This window comes from Mesoplodon densirostris, chromosome 13 (assembly GCF_025265405.1).
Source record: "Mesoplodon densirostris isolate mMesDen1 chromosome 13, mMesDen1 primary haplotype, whole genome shotgun sequence".
NCBI lineage: Eukaryota > Metazoa > Chordata > Mammalia > Artiodactyla > Ziphiidae > Mesoplodon > Mesoplodon densirostris.
The window spans coordinates 82,427,299-82,455,115 of record NC_082673.1 but is presented as its reverse complement, the minus strand read 5'-3'; the positions used below and the strand labels follow the sequence as shown (position 1 = coordinate 82,455,115).

Here is a 27,817-nt window from a genome sequence, read left to right as displayed (position 1 = left end):
AGTTGGTAATTCATTCACACCCATGTACCGATTTGTCTCTGTGGCCACAGTGCCCCTGAAGAAGTTACTCAGCTGTAGTAACAGCTACCATTTCATAAAAATCAACACAGTAGAATGTGAAAATAATATAAAATTTGTCCTTTGATCCTGGTATCTCATTCAAATTCGCATTCCGCATGATTTTGAATTTGTGTTTACAGAAATTGAGTTAGTCACTTCAGGGTTTCTATTCTAGTAAACAGTATTCAGTTTGAGTGTTACGTTTAGATAATCTGGCTTTTAAAGAGACCTTACTTTTATGGGAATTGAAATCAAAACACTTTAAAATCGCTCACATTTTAATAAACAAATATCAGATACAAACAACATTTTAATCTTTTTTTCTTTAGAAGCAGCATTAAGAGGTCTTCTGGGAGCCTTGACAAGTACCCCGTATTCTCCTACCCAGCATCTAGAGCGAGAGCAGGCTCTTGCTAAACAGTTTGCAGAAATTCTTCATTTTACACTCCGGTTTGATGAACTCAAGGTAGGATTGTTCTGCTGGTCCTCATTGTTACGGAAATCAGGAGTCTTTCAAAGAGCACGAGGAGGAGATGCCTGGAGACCTTTTTAAAATAAAATGTGTTTAAATGCCTGCTGGTCCTTAGCAAAAATGCAGGATTTAACACTCATGCAGGCCTTTTGGTATATACATAGCAAACAGCAAATTACCCAATATTCAGTTTTCATTTTTTAATTTATTTTACTTATTTATTTTTTGGCTGCACTGGGTCTTCGTAGCTGCGCACAGGCTTTCTCTAGTTGCGGCGAGCAGGGGCTGTTCTTCATTGCGATGCGTGGGCTTCTCATTGCGGTGGCTTCTCTTGTTGTGGAGCACAGGCTCTAGGCGCATGGGCTTCATTAGTTGTGGCTCGCGGGCTCACTAGTTACGGCTCGCAGGCTCTAGAACACAGGCTCAGTAGTTGTGGCACACGGGCTTAGTTGCTCCGCAGCATGTGGGATCTTCCTGGACCAGGGATTGAACCCGTGTCCCCTGCACTGGCAGGCAGATTCTTAACCACTGGACCACCAGGGAAGTCCATCAGTTTTCATTTAACTTCATTTTAAAAATCATCTCTGAAACAACAATATTGACTTTTTCTAATATATTTTTTTCTGCTCATCCCCACTTTTTTCAACATTCTTCTATATAAAAATGTTACGATATTTTTTCTTTCTCTCTCCCATCTCCCTCCTCTCTCTCCCTCTCTCTTTCTCACCACCCTCCTTTCTATCTACCTACCTACCTATAAATGTCCTTTTTGCTGGAAGGAGTGAGAGTGTAAACAAAGAAGCATTAAATTCCATATCAGGAGACCTTAGTTCCACTTTAGGCTCTGGCACAGTAACCAATTATGAAGCAGGTCCTTTGACTTTTCAGCGCCTCAGGTATCTTGTCTAGAAAGTGGAAGAGCTGGATTCCTAACTGCAGCTTTTTATCAACATTGTATCATAGACAATTATTCTCTTTTATTAATACTTTGAGCACAAATGATTTGTATATAAAATTTTAGTCTGTTTGAAGAATGCCCTGTTGACCATATATATACTTTATTTTAATAACCCAGAATAAGTGCCTACGCATTCCTTTTCATTTTTGTTTATTTGGTAATATCATTTTTGGTAAACAACTTTTTAGTATATTACCTGAAATTAATGAAAAGAAAGAAAAAGTGTACTGACTGTGACTGAAAAACAGTGTGCACAGTCTTCTATGTTCAGTAATGACTGAATACGGTGTTATGTAACTTAAGTGCAGATAGTCATCTTGGATGATAACGGTTTTAGTTCTTAAGATGATATTACAAATTAGGGAATGTTACTTAACTAATTATAACTATTTAGTAGATCTTTCGCTTAATTTGTATACTATATTTAGTAAATAACACCTTTTTTCTTTCATAAATATCTTCTTTAGATGACAAATCCTGCCATACAGAATGATTTCAGCTATTATAGAAGAACATTGAGTCGTATGAGGATTAATAATGTTCCAGTAAGTTAATGCTTTGAATTACAGGGTGGTAGTAATAATTCACCTCTCAATTTGTTCAGTTTAATCTTTTGTTCATGCATTCATTCATTCAGATAAAGCTAAAGCTAGTAGTAAAGTTAGTAATTATGGGCATCCACAGCTGTGGGAAGAAAGAGCAAAATGTAGCAAACCATATTGTTTTTACCTATTTTTCCACCCAGTCCTTTATTCTGTAACTAATTCAGTAAAATTGCTTTTTGCCTATATAACGTTGATACTTAAAAATTTCTCTTTGTATTCTCATTTTAACTGCACGAAAATTGTGTGAATTAGTGGTTATGAGTTATTTGTCCCCATATTCTTAGAATGGAAGAGCCCTGGGGAGAAATTGACCAGGGACAGGAGAAATACTAACACTGGCAGGAAGGGAAAGTGAGGTCCTGGACGTCGAGCATGTCCGTGTCTGACATGGCTGTGTGAGAAATGGCTTCTGTGCCTGTTGCTTGGCTAGCATAGCATCTCTTCTGGTTTGTTAGCATCTTGACTTCTCATTTTAAGCTGTTTAATACCCTTTTCTCCAGGACGTCAAATGCCATAAGTAAAACCTTAAATATGAAGAAAATACTATCTTTTTCTCTAGATATTTTGAGGACCTATCAATATATTGTGCTAATTGGTATGAAAAACAAAATTCCTAGGGTCAGGCCTGGCCTCAAGTAGATAGTTTAATAAAGAAATACTATATAAGATTGTAAGGAGTGACAAGTGGCATAAGAGGTTAAAAGAAAAAACAACCAAAGGAGACCATTGAATAAATATTTTATGAAGTAGCTGCTCTAAGACAGGCTTGGATTGGAAGAAAGATTTCTTTTCCATGAAGCCTCTGGTATATGCATTAGTTTGGTTTTGCATAGACCGGTGTCTTCTGTGAGGCTGACCTTATCATCTCTTTTTCATACTCACTATGTAAAATAAAATAAAATCACCCAATCCTCTATTACAGCCATCCTGCCATGCTTCAAGGGCAAAGGCATTGAAATCATCTTTGTACCGTCTTTTGCTCTCAATAATTATAGGTAAATCCAGTCGTTGTCAAGTGACATCTCTCTCACATCTCTTCACTGCCCCCCTTTCCATCTCTTTGTACTTCTGTCCCGATTGAGAGCCTAATACCCACTTTCTTTTTGGCGACCATTCTATAACAGCTGTAGGACTTATTTTCTGACGTGCAGTCTCTTTTTGGTACAATCTGCCCACTCCCGTTGGTTAAATCTATTTAGAAGATTGACTTAACTGTTACTCCTTTCTTTTGACACTGTAAGTGGCTCCCCATTACATATAGAAGAAAACTACGACCTTAAGCTAGGATTTCACTTAAGCTAGGATTTACTCCTACCCCAGCTTTGCTTTCCAGCCCTGCTTTCAGTAGCTGCTGTCCCTTATTACACTGACTACATTGACTTACACTCTACCAACACTTGAAAGCATGCTCTTCCGCCCGACTGGTTGGAATACCTTGTGTGCCTGCCCGTCATCACCTACAAAAAAAACTCTTCCATGAGTCCATTTTAGTTTGTTCCAGTCTAACTTAGTCTTCCCCTCACCCCCTCTTTCACCCCTTGTCTCTTAACATGTGCCTGTGGCTGCCGTGTGGGTGTTTATGTGCTCCTAATAGAGGCAGGTACGATGTCCTAGGCATCTTTCCATCCTCCATAGCATTGAGGATGATCCCTTGTATACAGTAGGCAGCCCATCAAGGTTTTGTTTAATTGCTTAATATCATTTAAAATATTTTTAAAGAAGTTAATCTTTTAAAAAATGGCTTAATATTATTTTTAATCTTTTTATTTTTAAAGAGTATTTAAGTATTGGGTGCATTTGAGGGTCTAAAATATAAGAGTATTTATTAGGTTAATTTAACAAGCATTAGATGGGCACCCTGCCTAGGCTCTTTTATAATATTATTTAATAACTTATGAACTGATATCAGGTGTCTTTATTTTCCACACAGGCAGAAGGAGAAAATGAAGTAAATAATGAATTGGCAAATCGAATGTCTTTGTTTTATGCCGAGGCAACCCCAATGCTGAAAACCTTAAGTGATGCCACAACAAAATTCGTATCAGAGGTAAGCATTGCCTAGGAAGTTATTCTTTGTGTTGTTACTCTTCTGCCTGTCTGAAGATAGGATGATCTGAGCGAGACCATGACTTTAAAGACCATCTAAGCTGATAGACTGAGATGCACTTTGTGCACTGGGTCTGGTCCTCTTCCCTGAGGCCCACGTGTGCACATCTACCGCCTGTTGGCGTCGCCTTTTGGATGTATAAGCCATACCTCAGTAGTACCATGACCAAACCAAAGTCTTGATTGTTTTTCCCAATCCCGCCTTTTCTCCAGTTTTCCCTATCTCAACTAACAGTAATACTGTGCAAGCAGATAACTTAAGGATTATCATCCTAAATTCCTTCCTTTATCTCACCCCCTACATCCACTCCATCAGGCAAGGCAGTCTTATTGGCTCTTCTTACAAGATATACCCTGAATCTGAAAACTTAACCCGTTGCTACCTCTAGCTACCTCTCCAGATCAGCCCACTTTTCATTTGGATTTCTGCATTCATGCTCTGACTATTCTTATTTCTTCCACTCTTGACCCACTGCAGTCCTTTCTCCAAAGAGCAGCCAAGTAATCTTCTTAAGAAATAAACCACATTCCCTTCCTCCTCTGCTTAAAATGTTTCCAGTGACTTCCCAGTACTTGTAGGATCAAATCCAAGTACCTTGTGGCCATGAGGCCTTGTCTGCATATTGTGGTTGTTTCCACTCAGCTCTAGAATGTAAGGGCTTCTTGGGAGAAAGGAGGCTCTTAGCTGTTTTGCTCATAGCTGTATCCTCAGAGCTTAGAACAGTACCTAGAATCTAGTGCATTTTTTAACAAAATTAAGAGTAGGAACCAAATTTTAAAGTTGCTAATTTTTCATGTTTTGCTAGATTTTAAATTTTTCTTGAGTAATAACTGTTTGTCACTCTTACTTTTTTTGTTCTCCATACACTTTTACAGAATAAAAATTTACCAATAGAAAATACCACAGATTGTCTAAGCACCATGGCTAGTGTGTGCAGAGTCATGCTTGAAACACCGTGAGTATTCACTGATCTTTTTCACTTTAACAGTCCTGTTGAAATGATTGTCCAGATGTGAATAAGTTGTATTTGGAAGGTGGAAATTAAGTATATCCCAAGTATGTAATGCTAACATATGAACAAAACTAAAATAATTTGACAGCTTAATGTAAGTTCTAGTTAAACATATAAAGTACATTTGATTTTCAGGTGTGTCAGACCAGTCAGACTGACTTAGACTCTTCAGAATAGGGATTTTTTGGTGCTTTTTTGGGAGTAGGGGAGAGCTTAAAAGCTCGTCTGGTTATGCCTCTCATAAACATTATCATTCCCTTTTCATAGAGAACTTTGCCTTTTTTTCCTAGAGGGCTAGAGTTGTTCTACTTATCCCTTTCTCTCAATATTAGGTCTCAGTCGTCTTTTTTTTTTTTAAACCCAACACTCACCTAAATTCTCTTCTGGGTTTCTCCTCTCTCTCAAGCCATTTGTCACATGTACCACAGTGTTTTCTGTCTGGATTTTCCTGTCAGCAGGCAGAAAGAATTCCTCCTGTGTTCCTGAATAATATATGCTGCTAATCATCATATTATCATCATTCTCATTTAGGGGAGTAAGGTCCTGGGAGATGAAGGGACTGATGCGCAGTAGCTGACCTCACACATGTGCTTGGGTGTCTCCATTCTGGTTCTGGACTCTTTCTGCTATGCCATGCTGCCTTTTATGTAGACAAAAGTGCTATTTCCTTTTTCCCATTTGAGAGAAGAATATAATTGAATTTTAGGAAATTAAAATCCAGTAATACAATAATGTGTTTACATCAACTTAACCCCTAAATAGCAAGTGTACTTTCTCTGTTAAGCTAGTGGCTTTTGCATCATATTGCTGATGACAGCCTTTCAGAGCACCCATCCCCAAACTTTTACTTTGGGCCACATTTTTTTTAAATAAATTATTTAAATTTTTATTTGTTTTTGGTTGTATTGGGTCTTCGTTACTGCGCATGGGCTTTCCCTAGTTATGGCGAGCGGGGGCTACTCTTCGTCGCAATGTGCGGGCTTCTCATTGCGGTGGCTTCACTTGTTGCAGAACACTGGCTCTAGGCATGCAGGCTTCAGTAGTTGCAGCACGTGGGCTCAGTAGTTGTGGCTCGAGGGCTCTAGAGTGCAGGCTCAGTAGTTGTAGCGCGTGGGCTTAGTTGCTCCGCGGCATGTGGGATCTTCCCGGACCAGGGATCAAACCCGTGTCCCCTGCATTGGCGGGCAGATTCTCAACCACTGCGCCACCAGGGAAGTCCCTGGGCCACTTTTGATTTCTCTAAAATTGTCTCATCTCCACTAAGCAGAAGGGGTAATATACCAATATGCATATAGAGACCAGAATACGTAAGTGATAACTGCTCCACCCCCATCATTTCTCTGGGACTCTCATTGCAGAGAAGGTGGGGCTGTAAGCTTAGCGTCCCTTTTATATATCGACAGAATACAACTTTGAGCATCAGTTAGCTCATGAGTTTGTGATGTGCCTCATCCATCCATATCTTTTCTACCCTCCAGGGAATACAGAAGCAGATTTACAAATGAAGAAACAGTGTCATTCTGCTTGAGGGTAATGGTAGGCGTCATAATACTCTATGACCACGTACATCCAGTGGGAGCATTTGCCAAAACTTCAAAAATTGATGTAAGTTATATTTGTTTTATATAATTACCAATAATTTCCATAAGTGGAAACCATAGGCTTTTATTTAAAGAGCTGGCAAGCTGCACTCTGTCACAGAATTTATTTTTATAGTATGTGATAATAGTGGATTTTGGTTTCCTCTCTCTTGCGGTATTTCTTATAGCCTATATACAGATGGAATAGAATGATTGAAGGAGAACTGTACTGTCTTTTAAAGTATCTCCTCAGTACTGATAAGTGATACTTCTGCATACTTGGCAATATATGTAAATAAATAATCAGACATAAATTTTTTTTTATTGTATCCTTTCATTCCTTTGGCCAAAGCCCATTTTAAATGATTTACTTACAAATGTATACTAAAAGCCAGTCGAGGTGCCTCAGTGAAAAAAGTTGAGGACTGCATCTTTCCCTCCTCCTCCCAGTCATAGTGCTTTGTGGCTGTAGCCTGGGCTTCTCTGCTTCGTAGGTTCTCTCCTCGCTCTCACACCTGGTTCATAAAAGTTATAGCCTGTAGTTTACTGAGAGTTGTCTTCCAGTTACCCTTTGACAGCTGGCTTCAAGCTCTTTGCGTTTCACATGTAGACTGCTGATGACTAGGCAGTCTTCTTGCCTTCGCTCATATCTATTCTATGTAAAGAGAACTGAGTCAACATTTATTGAGTGATTACTGTGTCCCAGGAATTTTAACATTTGTTCTCTCATTTAACTCTGAAAATACTCTTAGGATATAGGTGTTATTTTCCCTGTACTAAGAGAGAAGTAAAGTTTAGAGAGGTTTGTAATATAATTGCTAGTGAATGGTACATGGATTCTGAACCCACATCTCCATGGCTTCCAAAGCCTATGGTATTACTACTGTGTTACGCTTTTTCACGAAAATCAGGCTCATCTTCCTTACAGATCATTTTCATTGAGTTGTTCCCTTTCGAAATAACCTGTAATGAGTCCCTGCCATCCCCATCAGTTCCAAATGAGTCCTCCTGCCTTTCGAGGCCCTCTGTTAACTCCCCTGTGCGAGTCATCTCAGCCCTGCAAAATACTGTCCTCTGCATGTGATGAACTTTATTACTTTTGTCATGGGGTTCGTCTACCTGGAAGGTGTCTTTTTTCCTTACAAGTGTGTCCATTCTGTCCTTTAAAAGGCTACTCAACACCTTTTCCAGGAAGTCCTCCCATTAGTGTGGGTGGTGCTTCAGTTTGTCTGATTTGGTTCCCAAAAAGTTTTGTTTGTTTGACAAACTGAAAATAACACTTGGGTAGATTTTTTCCCCCTATTCTAAGAATAATTATTTTGACATTTCTAGTGTGTAATTTCTCATGAGTGCATAGTTACGGAGCTGGTTTAAGTATTAACTATTTTGAGAATGAATGTTAGATGAAAAATCGATGTTTTACCTTTTCCGTTTCCTTTTCTACTTAGATGAAAGGTTGTATCAAAGTTCTTAAGGATCAGCCTCCTAATAGTGTAGAAGGTCTTCTCAATGCTCTCAGGTGTGTATACATGTAAAGGTATATATGTATAGAACAAATGTATTAAGAAAATGCTTCAAAGTATGACTAACACATGAATATAAATGTTAGAAATGTGAAGATCTCATTTTGCTTATTGGTAATCTTGCTTTCAGATATTGGTTACAATATTTTTATAATGAGTGTGTGTGTGTGTGTGTGTGTGTGTGTGTGTGTGTGTGTGTATAAATGAAAATAGCAGCTTCATTTCTTTGCTAAAGAGTTTGGCTTTCACTTTTTGCCCCGCCTTGAAGCGAGGATTGCTTTTTGCTTTTTAATGAAAATAATTGTAAACAAAATTCAGAAAACAGGAAAATTTAAAGAAAAAGAAGGAAATAATGAAACCTCACTATTTTGAAATAAACCACTATTAACATTTTGGTATATATCCTTCCAGAGTTTTTCTTTTTTAAACACTTGTATATAGTCATAGCTCTATATAATAGTTATCTTTTTACAAAATAATACCATACAAACTGTTTAATAACTGACTCTTTTCCCTTAATATAACATAATTACATTGCTATGTTCATAATGCAGATCTCTATTATTTTTGTGCATTTCTTATAATATTTCTTACAATGAAAATAAAGTAGTCAGTCATTATTTGATGTCTTCTCAGCTTAGGCTTAACTTGATTTAGTTACTGAAGCTCCTAAGAATCCTGTAATATTTTTAAATGAAAATGTCAGCACATTATAACATCTTGACTACAGATATTTAATTGGTAGTATAACTTCCCTAACATAAAAAGATGATTTGCTTGTTACTTGATTATTTTGTGTTTGAACACAAAAATTATATGAATGCAGAAATATTGATTTAGTGACTTTTTGAGGTCGTAGGCCATCTTTGCTTTTCACTGCAGCGCATTGTAGTTCACATAATAGAATAAAATGGTTTCCAACTTAGTATTATATCCCCACATGTTTTGTGAGCAAAACAGATTATTATTCCTTTTGGATACTTCGTCACCTGGTCAGTCATAAAGCAAAATCTAGGATGTGTCATTTCAGCTGAGTGGAACCATGAAATTATTTTATTAAAATGATGAAAAGTGTTCTACAAGCAGTGACTGCTGAGTAAAGGAGATCTATTCTAAATGAACTCCAAACGCTTAAGGAACGTAATGTAACAACAACAAAAAAATTCTTATAATGTCAAATTATTTCAACTGTAAGCCTATCAAAAACCTTAAGTTTTTGCTCTGGAGATTTCTCATTGGTTTTACCAATATTTATGGTTGTGTGAATCTTTCCTACTTGGTCCCTTTCTGAGGACTTCTGTGTCCCAGTCAGCTTGATTTTTCTCCCAGGCCCTTTCTTTCTGATTAGTTAGACTCTTCCAAAGCCAGCAAGTGACAGGACATTTTTTTAAAGTAAGAGGTAATAGAGGTCTAAGAGGTTTTAGTATCATATATTTCTTTACCCTGAAGGGACTGTGCTTCAAACATTAATTTAAAAACTCAGAGTTTACTTTTATTTTTCAAAGTGTAAAAGTAGTTTGGTATAGGACAAAGGAGGGCAGTGGCGGTGAGTGAAAGGGTGCTGAAGTCTCCCACACAGCAATCTGTGTTTGAGGGAAAGAGGAAGAGAAGCACCACTGAGGCAAGAGCCACCTGTCGGTTTTAAGTTTTCTTTCCAAATATGTAATGGAAATCAGAAAATAAAAGTTTGTTGCAGAGATAACTCTTGAACTGTTTTTATTCATAGTGAAACACATATTCTGTGTCTGGTTCTTAATTTTCACCTGGGAGGTTTTGTAAAGTTTATCAGTATACTTGTTGCTATGTAGTAGTGGTTATAACTAGTATCATTTCTATGTCACTGTACATTTACAATGCAATTTCATGTCTGTGGCTTTATTGAATTTTTACCACAGCTTAGTGAGGTGGGTGGTGGGTATGGGGTGTTGGAGGTATCTCCATCATGCAGTAGTTGCCTTAAGCTCTTGAGAGGCTTAAAGCTTATATAGCTAATAAGCATTGGAATCTATTTTCAAATTCAGGATTTTATTCTTGAAATCTCATATACTTGATGCTACATCATGGAGCCTTAGGTGTACCATGAGACTGTACTTCAGTGTACTTTGGAATTATCTGGATGGAAAGGGACATGTAGATTCCCAGTTTACCACCTCCACAGAGTCTCTTCATTATGTCTGGGGTGGGGCTCAGGCACCTCATTTGATAAACACCCTGTCTGTTGTAGATAATGCTGAAACTTTGAGAAACACTGCTCAAACTAAACCAACCTAACGCTTAATTAATATGCTTCACTCAGAGCAAAGAGGATACTGTTAAGAAAGCATTTTGGAATTCCCAAAGTGCTGTGCAAGTGCTCTTAGTTCTGCCTCTACAAAATGGAACACATTTTTGCTGCATTATTTTCTTTTAGTGAGTAGCTTATTTATTAGAGATGCTCACTCGATCATTTTCCTCAGAGCCAAGTTTCAAATAGGAGTGTAGTTGCATATATATACACGTTGCCTATTTTGAGTGCTTTTCTGTGGTAATGATATAGTTCCCACTAGCTTATACTTTGTGCTTAAGAGAAAGCAACGAGCCACGTCTACATTTTACAGGTGGGGAAATGGAACCAAGTGCCTTTGATTAAAAGAGAGACAGAAAGTGAAAGCTAGAGCCGGAGTTAGGTTCAGTGCTAGATAATTGCCTTCTTCATTAAGTTTAAAAAGAAAGGTAAATAATAGTTGCTTTTCTTCAGTAGAAAAGTCATGTGCACTTGGAAAAGGACTTTGTGTATATGCATAAAGTAAAATAATACCATACATGTTCATACATTATTTTCACATGTGTTACATGCTATTGGCCTTTTCTTGATAAGAGTGTGATGATGCGACACGCCTCTGGATTGGCTGTGTGTCCAGGAGGCTCTGAGGTGCTGAAGCTGTGATCCCATCCCTCGGGAGGAGTGAGAGCTCGTATCCGGGTGGAGAGGAGAGCGCTCAGCCCTCCCGCATGGGCACAGCCCACTGCTGGGCAGTCATGCTTTGCTCTGCAGTTGACATTTTGTCGTGCCTGTGACTTGGCTCTTTCCACTGTGCAGCTGCGTAAAGGAGATGGAAGCAACAGAAATGAAGGGATGGAAGCTGAAAATTCTTATTTCCTGACATCAGTAGGATTATGTATAGCGATATATACGTTATCTGCACTTGGGAAATAAAACAGAAAAGTTAAGTCTTTGCTACCTCACCTACCACTTAGTGTAAAAATTCTCCCTTGTGGAGTTTTCTTTCAGGCTGGCTGCTTAGCTTCTTGTCCTCCTTCCACAAATATTAATTGAGTACCTGTTATGTGCCAGGCTGGTGTCTTGTTCTGTAATACGAGAACAGTATGGAGGTGACCTCTGAGTAAAATTGTAGAGTATATCACAGACTTACGGAAGCACATATTTGTCTCTTTACCTCTCTAAGGATTTACTTGAGTTGAGGTACTTTCTTCAATTTTTAAATTGATTTGAAATGAACCTGACGAGAATTGAGTTTAAATTTCTTTAACACAGAGAGACCATCCGTGTGTATCTGCTTAAAGAGATACATTTCTTAAAGATATGTGAAATGCTTGTAAACCAGGTTGACTGATCCAGCATTAAAGTTCTGTGTGAATTATCTCCAAAACGTGCCCCCTGTTCAGGCATCGCTCCTAATGCGGTGCAAGCCTGGGTCACTGGGCCTTCCCAGCCCCCGGCTGGTCCCCTGCTGCTGCTTCTCCCTACGCTTCTCCTGGAGAGGAACCACACATCGCCCCCTTGCTCATCATCCTCCGCTGGCTTTCATTAACCTCAGAATAATCTCGAAACTCTGCACTACGGCCTGTAGTGTCTGCATGACCTGGTCTTCCTTTGTCTCTAAGGCCCCACCAGTATTTTCCTCCTTTGCTCCTAAAACCCCTTCTGTAGGGGTAGCGTATTGTCATCTTTCTCCCTCTGCTAGGGGGTAAGCTCCTGGAACAGTGCCTGACACACAGTAGGCCTGCTTATTGAATTTCTGCCATTAAAAAGAATCCTATGGTGAATCTTCTCGTAAAATAATAATCACTCCTAGCGATTCTGTTTTAGGTTCTTAATTTGCATTTACATACTTAAAGCATATCTGCCTGGAAATAAGGCACTTAGAGAACTGAAACATTTTGGGATATGACAGAACTGAAATAGTTGGACTGTCTTAAATACACAATAGAACAGGGGTTGGCAAACTTTGTTTTGTAAAGGACCAAAGAATAAGCAAGTATTTTAGGCTTTCTAGACCATATGTTGTCTGCCAGAGCTATTCAGCTCTGCCGTTGTAGCAAGAAGGTAACCACAGACAGTACTTAAATGAATCAGCATGGCTCTGTTCCAGTAAAATGTTATAAACACTGAAATTTGAAATTCATGTAATTTCTACGTTAACACGAAATACTATTTTTTGACTTTTTCTCCCAACCATTTAAAAATGTAAAAATATGCTTAGCTCACAGGCCCTACCAAAATAGGTGGTGGGTTGGATTTGATCCACGGGCTCTAATTTGCTAACCCCTGATATAGGACAGCAATTATTTTCCTCTGAGTGAGAAGTTACTTTAGAATTTAACCAGGTAGTTTCAACAAGGTAGTTCTAAATAAGTTAAACAGCCATTGGATCTTGTGTTTAAAAGGTGAGAGGAGCATAAGCTACCAGGACGTGAACAGGGTTAAAGCTGGAATGAAAAGGCATAATTTTGTTGCCTGGCCGATTGCCTCTCTTACCATCATTATAGAACCTGATGCAGGTTATGTTTGTTTGTTTTTTAACTCCCTGAAATTGATGTTTTTTCCCTTTTAGGTACACAACAAAACATTTGAATGATGAGACTACCTCCAAGCAGATTAAATCCATGCTGCAATAACAGTTCTGGAATAAGCACCTGCTGTAGACAGAAGACAGTATTCTGCAGTGACTGAGAATGCACAGTTTTTAGTGATTGCAATTACTATCTCATTTACTCTTGCTTTTTATTTCTTTCCTCTGTTCCTCTCCCTCTTTTTTAATCATATTCTTGTTCTTAAGACTTCTTTTCTGTGCCAAAATCAGTAAAGTTATACTCTGAAGGGACGTTGTCCTTTCAAACAGGCCATCTAAGGCAGCTAATTATGCATTGCATTGGGGTCTCTACTGAGAAAAATTCTGTGACTTGAACTAAATATTTTTAAATGTGGATTTTTTTGAAAACTAATATTTAATATTGCTTCTCCTGCATGGCAAAACTGCCTATTCTGCTATTTAAAAACCCTCAATGACTTTATTTTCTACTGCCGCTTTTTTCATGTGCAGCCAATATGAAAATGTTTAAATTAACTGTGTTGTACAAATGGTACCCAACACAAACTTTTTTTAAATTAGTAAGACTTTTGTTTAAAGTTTTAAGTTTGCATTTTGACTTTTTTTTGTAAGGATGTATGTTGTGTGTTTAACCTTTATTAACTAATGTTAAAAACTGTGATGTGTGCGTAGAATATTACGTATGCATGTTCATGTTTAAAGAATGGCTGTTGATAAAATAAAAATCAGCTTTCATTTTTCTAAGTGTGGCTTGGTTTACTGGTGTTTTGTTTTTAGGCTTCTAGAGCTTTCCCCATGTATATTTTTATGGAATGTATATACACATTACATATTTTTTCCTTCTTTTAGGGGAGGGCTGGGTCTTTTTCTTTTTTATCATTTTAATTGCTTTTAAAATCTTGCTAAGTGCAGTAAGTCTAGTGATCTTGTCATACTTGACTTGATTTACTCTTGTATGGATGTAGTAACAAGGAAAACTACACTTTTGCTTGATAGGCATTTTCCAGGAGCGAGAAGGTAGCACCTTGAAACAGAGTGTGGAGGAAGAACAGTCCTTATTACTGGGAGGAGAGTGAGTATACGAGGGACTTCCTAGGAGAAACTGAAGGCCACAATATCACTAGTGGTAGGAAACTCTCATGCTTATTACTTTAAGATCGTAAAACAGTAATCATGAAGTCTAAGTGTCCTGATTGGGAGACCACCCATGCTAGTTTAACAGTTAACTATGGGAGAAAATCCCAGAGGATTCCATCAAAACCTTCTGGCTTAGGAGTGTCAGGTCACCGTGCCCACAGCCCTTCATGATGGAATCCCTGTTGACCTCTCTGGCCTTGGTCTCACCCTCTCGCACCCACACCCTGCTCCCAGCCAGGCTCAACTGTGTGCTGCTCAGATTGTTCCACGCAGTGTCACGCTTCCGTAACTCGGGTCCGGCTGGTGGTCCCTGAGCCTGTCATTCACTTCCTCCCACGTGTCTGTCTGATGAAGAGCAGCTCTCATTTTTCAAGGACCAGCTTGTGTCACTTTGACGAAGCCTTTGGGATATACATGAGCCACCTCCTTCTAGGCACCTTCTAATAAGAGGGTTGTAATGGGTTAAATAGTGCCCCGTCTCCCAAAGGTACATGCACCTGGAACCTGGAGATGCCACCTCATTGAGAAAAGGGTATTTGCAGCTGAAATTAAGTCAAGGATCTGGAGATAAGGCCGTCCTGGATTACATGGGGCCCTAAACTCAATATAAGAGAAAAGAAGGGGAAACGGACACAGAGCAGAAGGCCGTGTGAAGATGGAGGCGGGACGGGAGCAGTGTGTCTGCTAGCCAAGGAGCCCAGAGTCGCCGGCAGCACCAGAAGCTGGAGGAGAGGCTTGGACCGTTCTCCCTGAGAGCCTCCAGAGGGAACCAACCCTGCTCACACCCTGGTTTCAGACTTACAGCTTCCTGGACTCAGAATAAGCTTGTTTTATGCCACCCAGTTGGGGGTAACTTGTTACGGCAGCCCTAAGACTCTAATAAAAAGTATCTCATCCAACACTACTGATATTTTGCTGGACCTCTTTCCTGATACTGTGAGAACTTGAGAAAAGAGCCGTGTCTGAGGTCCCTTGAGTGTCCCAAGGATCTTGCCCTCTGCCCGAATCTAAGTAGGTGCCAAGTGTGCGTGCTTGAACGGAGTGAATGAACGTAAATTAAAAATAAGGTTGCAGCTGAAATAGATAAAGTAATACAGCTGCGGCCTTTTCAGTTAACATAGTTTGAGATCTGCACGTTGGAGAGTAAGTGGAAAGATCTCAACCTCTGACCAGGGCTCCGCAAACTCGTCTGTGAGCCAATCCTCCTGCCACCTGTTTCTCTACAGCCTATGAACTAAGAATAGTTTTTACATTTTTAAAAGGTTGACAAAAGTCAAAATAATATTTTGTGGCATGTGTAAAATATGTGAAATTCAAATTCGAGTGCCTGTAAATAAAATTTTATCGGAACACAGCCTCACTCATTTGTTTACACATTACTTTTGGCTACTTTTGCACTACAACAGCAGAATGGAATTCTTGTGACAGAGGCCATATGGCCCTCAGAGGCTAAAATATTTACTGTCTGGCCCTTTACAGAAAGTTTACCGCTCTCTCATCTAGTTACAAGAGCAGGTTTCTTTGAGAACCTAGTGTTTTGGAAGCACCGTGCCGGAAGCACCGTGCTGCAGAGTGATACAAGGAGCCATCTCTGCTGCCAGGAAGTGGGTTTAATTTGGTCTAATATTTGCCGTTCAGATAGCCAGAGAGAACAAAAAGGCATCTTCTCACCTGCCAAGTCTGATCCCTATTCATGTCTATCCTCAGAATGAAGGATTATGGGGCCGGCCATGGGCTCATCAGGAAAGAGGACCAGGATTAATTAGCAGGATCTGCCCTGTGTACTGGAGGGAGGTGTGACTCCGTTCTGTGCAGGTAAATTTTCTGTCACCCTAAGGCAGCCTCCTCTTACCCCCTCTTACCTCTAAAACAGCCTGGTCGGTATCTCTCTACTCATCCTTTGCCCCAGTCCCCGTGTCTCTTCCTTCACAGTGTAAAGTATCCGTTGCATCATGTCTTCCACCAACGATACCCATGATGATCTGTTATCTGCCCTGTTTCTGCAGCCCTCCACCTAGATGAGTAGAACTCTTCAGTTGGCTGTTTTCTCACTTTAGAGATTTGGATTAAGAAGCCCTCCGGACTATTTTAAGACTGCTCCAAGTATTTTAGACTTGTCATAAGGATAATTAGCATTTGTGCTCAAACCCAGGTCTTTTGAGGTGAAATGCCATACTGGTTCCATTTGAGATTGCAGGAATTGCCAGTTCATAAATTCTTATAATCCCTTACAGAGCATGTTTCACCATCTTTACGTGGTGATCCCAGAAGATGTAATGGAAAGATGTGTAGATAAAAACTCAGGAAACTGGCCTGCAGAATTGGGTTTTGGCCTAGATGGGAGAGGGGTTGGGGCAGAAGCTGACCGAGAAGCATTCATACAAGTCGTGGTGAGACTCGGAGCTCAAGGAGGCCCGCTTTGGGCCCAGGTCCCACACGGTGTCCGTGTGGTGCTAGAACTGAGTGGCAGCGTGGGATGGGGCCAGGGGGCAGTTCTCGAGGTGGGCAGTCCCCCTCAGGCCGGGTGGAGGGTCCTGTCTGCATGGCGCCTCCTTGACCGGCCCACAGCCTCTGCAGGAGAGCGGGTCAGGTTTGCTCCTGAGGACACGTGAGGCACCTGCAACGTCCCCCAGCAACGACTGAGGGAGGCTTGCGGAGGGAGGTGGTACCACTTTGAAGTTGTGCAGGTGGGAGCTCAGAGCCACCAGGATTTGAATAGTAATGCGAATACAACTACATTTATATGCACAGCTGTCATTAAATAATATTTGATTGAAAAAAAAAACAACTCAGGAAACGCAAGCCGTATCACTTCTTTGGAACTCTATTTTCCTAATCAGTAAAATGAGAATTGAGACAACATCTCTAACGTTTGATTCTGTTTCATATACTATGTGTTTTGTCTGTACTGTCTGCAAAAGGCAGCTTTGGTGTAAACAGTTAAAACACAGACGTCAGAGCTGGTGGAGTTGACTTTAACTCAGGGTGCCTTTGGATGAGTCTCATGTGTCCTCATTCATAAAACAGAATACTTGAAGCGCTGAGCCCCCCACCGTGGCCCTGAGGGCTGTGCTCGATGATGCTGGTACTGTCCAGTGCACGTCAGGAGTGCTGAGCGTCAGTCAGTCTTGTTATGACCGTCGTGACGTTTGTATTGTAACCTGTTGCAGGTGTCTTGTCCATGAACATGTATGGTTTCCCACAGATCCTAGAATTGTCCACAGCACCATTTCTAACTGCTTTCCTCAGTCTGTGAGGGTGTTAGGGCAAGCTGCCTAATTTTCATGATCCTTTAGAGATCCTATAACTGATTAATAAAAACTTACTGTGAGGAAACACTGGTTTCTGAGTGGGCAGGTGATTAACTGGGTATCTGAAACCAAAACTAGTACCGTAATTATTTTAAACGTTGAGCGCCGGTATGGTGCTAACTGCAGCCGTGTTCGCATCATTATGTCAGTAAATAGTAAGTACCTGTCCAGAGCCCACCTAGACAGTGTCCTAGGACTGAAGACGGGTGCCGGGTGGGGACATCATGGAGGAGAGCAGCGGATTTCTGGGTGTATAAAGAGGGCGCTCGGGTGAAGGAAGCCACGTGAGCAACAGCAAATGTTGGTATATAGCCTCCCAGTAGTATGTGGTCTGAACATTGACACAAAACACCAGGATCTTTCAAGAACTGTTTTTGGAAAAATTTCTGAATCTGTGGTTGTAGTAGAAGCAGTGCGCCTTCAGTAAGTGGGATAGACCTGGGTTCAAATTTTATGTCACCAGTGTTTATTCTTCCTATCCCCTTACCCAAGTGTAATTTGTTACATATACTATTCCATACTTTGCTTTATTCACTTAATGAGGATCGTAGATTGTCCCATGTTTTTACCTAGACAGCATCCTCATCCTCTGTGAATGCTGTGTGGTATTGCATTATATGCCTGTACCATAACTCGCTAAGCCAGTCCCTATCTGAGGGACTCCGTTTATTTCCCAACTACTGTCACTGTAAACAGTGATGTGAGGACAGACCTTGTACATACATCGTGCATGTACACAAATATCACGTCTCCTTCACTCCGCATCAGGTAACCCCGGCCACGCCAATCTTGCTATTCCTCAAATGCAGTGAGGGCGCTGCACTGTCCAGGCCCTTGGCAGTGGCTGGTCCCCCTGTGGGGTGGCAGATGGGTCATACCCTGCGTCTCTGATCAGGTGTCATCCTCCCAGTGAGGCCTGCCTTCCCCCCCTCCTGTTTGTAACGGCATCTGTTGGTCTGGTGGGGGAGTGGTCCTCCAGGGAGCACTCAGCAGCGAGAGGCTGGGAGGAGGGGCAGGGGCACGGAGGGTGGACCGCAGGACAGTCCGCGTAGAGGAGCGTCTCCCCTGTACGGGTCCTGCTCCCTTTCTGCCCCTCACTCACTGGCTTTACGACTTCCCTGGGCCCCATTCTCCCCATCTGTAAAAGTCAGTCTCCGTGGTCCCACCTCTGACCTGGAATAGCTACTAAGACAGCAGTGGCTTCCAGGCTGTGCCCCGGGTGCTTGGGGGAGGTCCTGAGAAGGGAGAGCTGCTCCGGGTGGTCAGAGGCAGAGGAGGCGCCTATGCACAGAGAGGCGGCTTTCTCAGACCCCCTCAGCCGCAGGGAAGCTCACCTATCCCAGCTCTGCTGCTGGCCCCAAGCTAACAGCTCCTGGAGCCCCTGACTTAGCTGCTGAAGGATTTCAGAGAAGGATCATCCTGTGAGCGCCGATGAGTGGGCTCTCTAGGGGTCCTATAAAGGGAGGAAATCACGGTACGTAAGTATGCTATTCAAGGGGCACAAACATAGGGAGATACCATTACCCCCGTTTTATAGATGAGGAAACATTCAGAGAGGTTAAGAAACTTGCCTAAGGTCACACAGCGACCACTAGAGCCACTGCTCAGTCTAAATCTACTGGTTTCAGGGCCCTTGCTCTGTTACATTATTTTTCTCCATCTTTGATGCTGCTGCTAGAACTCTCACTTTCTAGAACTAGTTTGGTTTAATTAGATTGTTGGTTCAAATTGTGACTACCTCTAATTTCAGGCAGAAGCTAGTTTTCAAGACAGTTGAACTTAAAAATGTATGTGTTACGGAACATTTATTATTATGTTCACCAGACCACAAGAGAGAAGTCTTTCATTGCCACTGGGTGTCCATTCCCACCCCTACAAAAGGAGAGATTCTTGCTGGGAGAGAAGATGGGCCGGTTTGTGTAATGAAGTTCAGAGAGGGGAGGGTGCGTGTGGAGCAAGAGGGGGATGGGAGGGGTTGAGGAGAAGTCAGGCGGGCGGAGGGGCGGTCAGAGGGGCTGGGGCAGCTGCAGGAGGTGAGGGGCTGGGAAGGGAAAGAGGGTTTTCATGCAGACCATGTATATGGACCCATTTAATGCCCTTTAAGACATGTGAGTTGAACATTAATCCCTTTTAAATTACTTGTGGCTCATTAACTTATTAAAACATGGGCCTCTCTGAGCCCATAAGAGCAACAGGCAGAAAGAAAGACTTGATTAATGTGACGGGCTGGACAACTGGCAATGAAGGGTGGAAAGCACCGATGTTCTTGCTCTCCCCACAAGGAGGAGCCCGTGTCCACACCCTCCAGACGGAGCTGAAGATGCTTACATTTGGTGAGTGTGACGTTCGTGCATTATCTCCAGAATAGAGCTTTCCAGGGGTCGGTGTAAGGTCTGCAAAGATTCCCTTGCCCAAAACCTCACTTCTCATGTTACAGAGAATGTTTGATGGCATACACATATTACATTTTTAAAAAGCAAGTTTATGAAATAATACATATGTTACCAAATTTTTCTGCCAGATAATTTATATGAATGCATGGAAAAAAATACTGAAAGGATAAACATCAGGATGTCAATACTGGTTATTTCCGGAGAATGGAATTAAGGAAATTAAAATGGTTTTCATACCTTTCTGAAACTTTATTATTATTTTTTTTACAATGACCATGGTTTTGATTGTTAGACAAGTTTTATCAGGAGAAGAGAATATATAAAGTGATCCTGCTGAGAGGGGGCAAAACCACGTGATCTGTCTGCCTCTGAGCGCTGTCTTACTGAGGTCTGTTTCTGTCTGGTGTGCTCTGCTAGGAAGAGCACGGAGCTGGGAGTCAGGAGAGCTGCTTCTGGCCTGTGGTGCGTGCTCAGGCTCTTCCCCTGCTCCCTGTGCACGCCCTTACACACGCGTGTGCGTGCCCACACCCCCCACTGCTCACACAAAGATGCACAGCCCTTGGCCTGCACCCCAGTCTGTAGTGGGATCCCTGAACGGTGCAGCTGGGTGACAACGGTGCAGTTTGTTCCGTCACTCTCATTTTACAAATGGGAAAGCTGAGGCTGAAGGAGAGCTGCAGGGCGCTGAAATTAAGGGGAGGTTGTCCAAGTCCTTTGTTAAGCTGGAGAAAGGTCTGGCAGCTTCTTCCAGACAGTGATACTATTATTAATAATAACGACGTCACGCAATAATAGCTGACAGCCAGGCACTGTTCTGAGCGCTTTATGCACAACTTTTAAAACCTTCGCTACAATCCCGTGAGCCAGGAATTCTTACCACCCCACTTTATGGGGGTAATTTTACAGGAGGAGGAAGCACAGAGAAGGCCGGACGTGCCCAGGGCTACCCAGCTGTCGGTGGTGGAGCAGTGAATGGAGGCCAGGCTGTTCTGGAACCAGCCTCTACTGCCTCTCCAGGAAGAATCCTGATCCAAGGTAGGACCCTAGCCTAACTGGTGCCCCCCGCCCCAGATGTGGACAGGCAACTAAAGTCTGGGGGCCATCCTGTGAAGGAGAGAAGAGGGTGTGTGAGCCAGTCCCGGGGAGCCCCCCAGTCACCTGTGGCTGCCGGAGGGGCAGCTGCATCCCGGCCCCGCACAGAGGCTCCAGGCCAACAGCTTCCTGGAGTCGGGGTGGCTGGAACCCTGCGGGAGGATGTGGCACCCTTCTCAGGCATCAGCCTGGAGGGCTGCAGGGCCGGGGGCGGCGAGGGACACGCAGAGTGCAGACAGCTGTGGTACCATGCCAGGGTCCCAGGTGAGTTGGCGGCCGGGGCCCTGCGGCTCCAGCTCACAGCCCTCCACCAGGCTCCGGCTGAGGGCCACATCCTCACTCTGCAGGGACGAGAGCACTTCCGGTGGGAGGGAGAAGGTTGTTTCCTCCAGCTGGTTGAAGTTTGGCTCTAAGATGCTCGCCATCTGCAAGGAATCAGCCAGAGTGAACAGACAGGTCTCCCAAGGCCGGGAGCGGTGGAACACCCCCTCCGCTGAGGCTGGGAGCCTGGGGCCTCCGTTCCCCCGCCCTCCCGACAACAAAGCCTCGGCCTTGGGGCCTTGCTCCCAGCAGAACTGTGGTTCCAAGTAACGCGCCCCGCAAATGCTCTTCCCTGCGCTGCCTGCAGTTAGCGGTTTCCAACACTCCCAGTGCCTCCCAGCCTTTGCGTACGCTGTTCTGCCTGGACGGCCACCCCCATCCTTCATCTGTGAATCCACGAACTGCATGGAGGGGCCCCCGTTCTGGGAAACACCCCTGAGCTCCCACCGCCACCTGCACAAGCTAAATCAGGCGCTGTCTGTTATCAGCTGTTGGAGGATCCCCCTGAGCAGCCTGTGAGGGACAGGGTTGCCTCTTCCACCCGTGTTCTCAGGCCCTAGCAGAGGCCTGGGCCCAACGTCATCCGTGAATAAACCCGTGTTATTTCATCATCGCCAATAAACCCGGGTGTAGCCCGCCCAGCAGAGGCTGCTCAGGTCTGGGTACACAGAGGGCAGAGCCCAGCGCACGCTCTGCAGGTCTGTTTCCCCGGATGTCCTCCCCACATCCCCTCCCCAGGTTCTCACCAGCTCCAGCCGCTGAGGCAGGACCCCCCTCTCCAGGCACTGGGCCAGCAGGCAGTGCTGGGTGTCACTCGGCACTGTGGAGAGATGGGGGGGCGGTGAGGGCCACCAAGGGTCTGTGGCACCTGTGAGTCTCCTCGTAGGCCTGGCACCCCGGCAGGAAGGGCTGGGATACAGGAGCCCTGAGCCGGGCAGAAGCCCCACCAGGTATCTCTGGGGCCATCCTTCCCCAGAAGATTCCAGAAGGTGGGAACTGTGCCGGCCTTGGAAGTGCTGCGTGGTCTTCAGTAAGACTACTCCCGTCCCCCTCAGCCTTCCTAAAACACAATCCGTTAAGGGTGGATGGTGGGCTTCACTTACAAAAGGCGTTCGCGTGTATTAGCTCATCTTCCGGCCCGGTGGCTTTGCAAGGTGGTTATTAAGCAGGACACAGTGAGGCCTGCCCAGGGCTGAACCAGGACGAGGACCAGGCCAGCCTGATCCCCAGCGTGAGGCTCCAGCCACGAACAGCATCTTTCCCCAGGCTCTCTTCTTCCCGACCCCAGCCCATGGGTGTCCTCTTACCTACTAGTGCTCCAAGAATGCAGAGGATGGCCCTGCCTTTCGAGGGTGACAGGCTGCCTGAGGGGTCCCGGAGGATGCTTAGGATGAGGCCCCCAGGGCCACCCAGCTGTCCCAGCACCCCAGTGTCCAGGGCCTGTTCCAGCTGCAGGAGAGCGGCGAGGAAGAGCAGGGAGAGGCAGCTGTGGGTCCCCCTCTGCCCACGTACTCTACCACCCAAGCTCCCGTCCCCATGCTCTGGGTCCCCAGCCCTTCATGATGCCAGTGAGGCTGGGACGAGCCTGGGTTCATTGCCAACAATGCGGAACCAAGGTCCCTCCTTGGGCTTCAGGGAACAAACGCTCAGGGAGATTCTGATCCGACAGCTGGTACGGGGCAGCACCCAGTCACCCCAGGGCCTTCTGAGGTTGTGTGCTACCAAGACCCATAGCATGTCCCGTTCCTGCCTCGCATCCTCCTAGCCCATCCCTCTCTGTCCTGGATGCCAGCCCCCAGCCTGGGTCTGGCCGTTGAGCCCCTTACGGTGTCCTCGAGCTCCTGCAGTGCCCAAGGGTCCTGGAGCAGCTCTTGGAGGGCGCCCAGCAGTGGGTCCCGCAGCTCTGGGGGCAGCGTGGCCAGGTCCTGCAACTGGGCCCTAGCCTGCCTCTGCGGGCCCCGGAAGTCAGGCTTCTCACCTGGGGCCCGGCCAATGGCCGTGCCTGCGGGGCGAGGCATCGGCACCTGCTGGAGCCTTTCCCCAGGCTCCCTGCCCTGCTCCAGTCAGGCCCTGGTGTCCTGAACCTGACCAGGAGGTCCTGGGGTCACAGACCTGGCCCGGGGAAGCTCCCGTGTCAGGCAGAGCACACCTTTATGGGCTCACCTCTCCCTTCCTCCCTCCTTCCTTCCCCACCCACTTCCTTCTGTGAGCATTTTCTGAGCACCTACTACACAGCAGGTACCACCCACAGGGCTTATCCTCGCCTCTCCCCTTCTCACCCACCTCACTCTCCCTCTCTCCTTCTTCCCCTCCTCACCCACCCTGCCCAGGGCTGACGCTTCAACTCGAAGAAAGGCCACTTCTGTGCCCAAGGGCCTGCTGTGTGTCTGCTCCTGAGACCCCCAGGCTGAGCCCCACCTCCGGCCAGCTGCCCCACTGGGATGGCTTAGACAAGGCTTCTCAGGCTCTAAGCACCACGGCACAGGTGGGTGGGTCAGGCGCCCCTGCCTTCCCACTCCTGTCTTGTTAACAGTACAAACTGCCTCTCGAGAGCCAACCTTCCAGGTACCGAACGCTGTCCAGACACCATCACTGATCCTCCCGACCTGGTAAGAAAAGTCCCAGCCTCCCCACTGTGCGGGTGTGGAGACCAAGACTGGAGCTGGAGCCTGGAGCCAGCCTGTGCCTCCTACACTCAGCATCCTTCTCCCCACAGCTGGGGTGCCTGCGGTGTGGCTCCAGGCCAGGCACGCCCGGGGGCTCTGTGTGCCCGGGAGGAGGGTGTCAGCTTTCTCACCCACGTGGATCTTTCTTCGGAGCTGCCCTGCAGTACCCCCACTCTGCCGCCTGCCAGCCCCACCTGAAGGTACCTGGGATGGAGCCGGGCTCCAGTGCATCCACGAGGGAGAAGTCCGTGGGGATGAGGGGGGCGTCCCAAGGCCACAGGTGGCGTCTGTGCTTCTTCCTCACCAGGCAGAAGGGGCGCAGGCGCAGGGCACTGGCCAGGCTGTCCACGGGCACCAGCTCACCTTTCCTGCCCAGCTCTCTGACCAAGCTCTTGGGGCCCCTCGAGAACAGGGATGACATGTTCCTTGAGGGCTAAGAAGGGCAGAGCGGGTGTCATCCAGGGCTGTGGATGCGGGGGCCTTGGTGAAGGCTGCCAGCCGGCTAAGCTTCTAACAGAGTGAGGAGTGGGGTGCCCTGGGAAGACTGCTCCCCATGCCCACAGCTGGGTGCTAAAGTCAGCCTGTAGGTGGAAATCACAGGTGGTCAAACCCCCCAGAAACATCCCTTCAGTCACCCCCCCACACCTACCTGCGTGGGACCCCAAGAAACTCAAGGACCAGGGACTCCCCAGTTTTGGAACAGCTGTTCCCTTGGGAATGTTACTCTGTGCCTTGGTTTCCTCACCTGTTAAGTGGAACTTTATGCATATTTACATAAAATATTTATAGATTATTATTACCTATAGTAATACCTCCTCTGTGGGATTGTGACCAGGACCAACGAGCTGTTTGTAAAGAACCTAGAACAGCGCTGGCACAGGTTAATAAGCTGTTACCCTCTGCGGTCTGGCCCCGCCTCCTTTTCCCGGGTAGCGGGGCCCAGGCACGGTCCAAAGATGGGGAGAAGAGATTCGGGTGGAACAGGAAGGGAACAGGGAGTCCTCTCTTCTCCCAGCCCACATCGTTGGGTTTCTGGGTAGATGCATCTAGGACAATCCTCTAACTACCCCTCGCTCCCCCGGACTCCAGTAGCGTTTTGTCCGTAGTCTTTGATAGCACTTGACCTTGCAGTGGGCACCTTACCTCGGAGGGCACTGGGAGCCACAGAGGGCTCGTGAGCAGGGCAGCGGCACTGCACACCAGTGCGTGTGTTTTAGGACGAGGGCTTGGGCAGCCGGGAGCACAGCCGAGTGGAAAGGGAAGACTTGAAGAGCTTATATCCAGAGGGTGCGACCATGGGCTCCAGCCCGAGGGGACAGACTTGTCCCCTGCCAGGGCGAAGGGGGGTGGAGGGAAGTGAGGGGCTGACTTCTGCATTAGGCATGGTGCCCAGGGCCCACAAAAATGTTTTAATTTATTTAAAATCAGAAGAAAGAAAAACTTTTAGCTCTAAGAGAATGTCATAATACTTACTATTAGAATAGTCATCTGTATACCAATACACTTAAGGCCAAAGAGAACTTTAACGTATGGTTGGGAGTGGGCCAGTACAGTCTTAAATGGTAATTTTAATGTTTTTACGGAGGAAGGTGACCACGTGGCCGGGGTGCGGGAAGCAGCCGGAGGCAAAGGAGCGGCCCGCAGACGTTCCTGTATTGGGCCTGCAGGGGGCGCCGGAGGCACGTCGCACGAGCGCGGGGAGGAGTCGCTGTCGGGCCCTCCAGGAGACGGTGAGGAATTCAGGGTGGGGCCGTGGAGAGGACCCTGGGGGGACAGCCTGGGACACGCGCCACCCCTGTCGGGGGTTCAGCCTCATGGAGAGACAGAGAGAGACGCTCTCCAAAGGAGAGGGGTCCCGAGAAGGGAGGGAAGCTCGGGGAGAGGGCGGGGGGAGCCGGGGCTGACCTCCCCCGCGGGGCCGCTGTGGGGCGCCCTCGCGCTGAACCCCGCCGCGCCCCCAGGACCCGGGTCCGGCCTCCCACCCGCCGCCCCACCCAGTCCCTACCTGAGGCTCCGGGCCGGCTGTCCCCGCGAGCCGTGGCGTGGCGGCCATGCCAGTCTTGGACCGCAGGCCGCGCCCCACGCAGAAACTCTCTAGGACCCCTGCCTAGGCCCCGGGGTTTCCAGCCCCGCCCCCGCCCGCGGTCGTGGCCCCTGGGAGACGGGGTCTCCCACCCCTCCCTCTGACCCTGACCCTGACCTTGACCCTGACCCGTGGAGGTGATTCTCCAGCTTTCAACAAGGGCGTTTAGACGTACGCTAATATTTATGCACTGTTTTTCTTTCTTTAATCAAAGTTATACATTCACGTGGTTTAAAGGATCAAATTGTGCCCAAGTTCTTTTTTTTAAACCTCCGACTCTCCCATTCCCCGTCAGCCCCATCTCCTCCGTGGCTTCTCGCCAGAGGCATCGCTTTGAAGTCTTTTTGTTGCCTGTCTTGGTAGCTGCCTCTGTTCTCTCTCTTTCTTAAAGGACTGTGTTGACACCATGCAATCCACACATTGGAAATGTACACTTCTGTGGCTTTTTAGTATATTCACAGCATTGTGGAACCTCCACTGCAGTCAATCCCAGAACATTTTTATCACCCCAGCCACTGATGGACTTTATGGATTTGCCTATTCTAGATATTTCATATAAATGAATACAAGGGGGCGGGGGGGGAGGGAAGTGAGGGGCTGACTTCTCCATTAGGGCACGGTGGCCAGGGCCCACAAAATGTATTACGATAATACAAGATGTGGCCTTTTGTATCTGTCATCGATTAAATAAGAAGCTTGCTGAGTTGTAGACATTATCCATGGACTTACACCAGGGAAGATGAGGATTTAGGGCCCCCTCTTCCTCTGCACCACACACAAGTCCCATCCCTCATCCTCTCAGTAGAGTTACAATTCTCTTTGTTCTTTTTTTTTTTTTTTTTTTCTTTTTGCGGTATGCGGGCCTCTCACTGTTGTGGCCTCTCCCGTTGCGGAGCACAGGCTCCGGATGCGCAGGCCCAGAGGCCATGGCTCACGGGCCCAGCCGCTCCGCGGCATGTGGGATCTTCCCGGACCGGGGCACGAACCCGTGTCCCCTGCATCGGCAGGCGGACTCTCAACCACTGCGCCACCAGGGAGGCCCCTCTTTGTTCTTTAATATTATTGTGACTCTGTAAACTCTACTCAGCTATTAGTAAACTAATTATTTTTCCTTTCCTGTAGGATTTTGATAGTTTCTCATCGTCGTTTTTTTCTTTACTTTTTTTTTCTATTTTCTGTGTATTTATATCTAATTAAATCCAAACTCTGCCACATGATTAAATCTCTTCCTATTATGTTCAGATTCAAGGTTTTGTTTTTTTTTTTTTTTAAATCAATTTCATCTTCCTGGAGAAATCTCTCCAGGAGCCTTCCTATCTGTTCAGGTCAGGGCTTTTTGCCCTCTGGCCTGGCACTGAGTGTCATCCTGGGAATCCCCCTGTCTCTCTTCCACACTAAATCTCCTTTCTCAGTAGCCAGCGTCTTCCTCACGTTTCTCTCTTTCACTTTGGTGTATCACGTCCTCTTACATCTTTCTGGAAAAGGGAACATGAGCAGTCATTGTTTTAAAAAACTTTGTTTGAAAATGCCCATATTCTACCTTCAAACATGGTATAGGCTTCGAGACTGGAAATAATTTTCCATCAAAATTTAGGAAGACATTGCTCCATTGCCTCTAGTTTGCTGTGTGGTTGTATTTTAAAGTCATTCTCATATAAGATCTTT

General features: G+C 45.5%; 2 protein-coding genes across 5 annotated transcripts in view; one reads left to right on the top strand and one right to left on the bottom strand.

The window, feature by feature from the left end:
* The window catches only part of CYRIB (CYFIP related Rac1 interactor B), a 154,966-nt gene extending 141,073 nt beyond the window's left edge, over positions 1 to 13,893 (top strand). For all 4 annotated transcript variants that reach the window (XM_060115705.1, XM_060115706.1, XM_060115707.1 and 1 more), the window contains 7 exons: positions 390 to 526; positions 1,958 to 2,035; positions 4,026 to 4,142; positions 5,078 to 5,157; positions 6,693 to 6,819; positions 8,243 to 8,313; positions 13,153 to 13,893. In XM_060115705.1, the coding sequence (XP_059971688.1) occupies positions 390 to 526; positions 1,958 to 2,035; positions 4,026 to 4,142; positions 5,078 to 5,157; positions 6,693 to 6,819; positions 8,243 to 8,313; positions 13,153 to 13,216 (674 nt within the window). In that variant the 3' untranslated portion in view covers positions 13,217 to 13,893. The remainder of the gene's footprint in view (positions 1 to 389; positions 527 to 1,957; positions 2,036 to 4,025; positions 4,143 to 5,077; positions 5,158 to 6,692; positions 6,820 to 8,242; positions 8,314 to 13,152) is intronic.
* An 8,118-nt stretch (positions 13,894 to 22,011) lies between these two features.
* LOC132500637 (1-deoxy-D-xylulose 5-phosphate reductoisomerase-like) lies at positions 22,012 to 26,147 on the bottom strand. The gene is made up of 3 exons (XM_060115734.1): positions 26,075 to 26,147; positions 24,274 to 24,502; positions 22,012 to 22,223 (listed from the first exon to the last, which is right to left on the bottom strand). The coding sequence occupies exons 1-3, from the start codon at positions 26,120 to 26,122 to the stop codon at positions 22,012 to 22,014; spliced, it is 489 nt and encodes a 162-aa protein (XP_059971717.1). The 5' UTR covers positions 26,123 to 26,147.
* Positions 26,148 to 27,817: the final 1,670 nt, after the last annotated feature.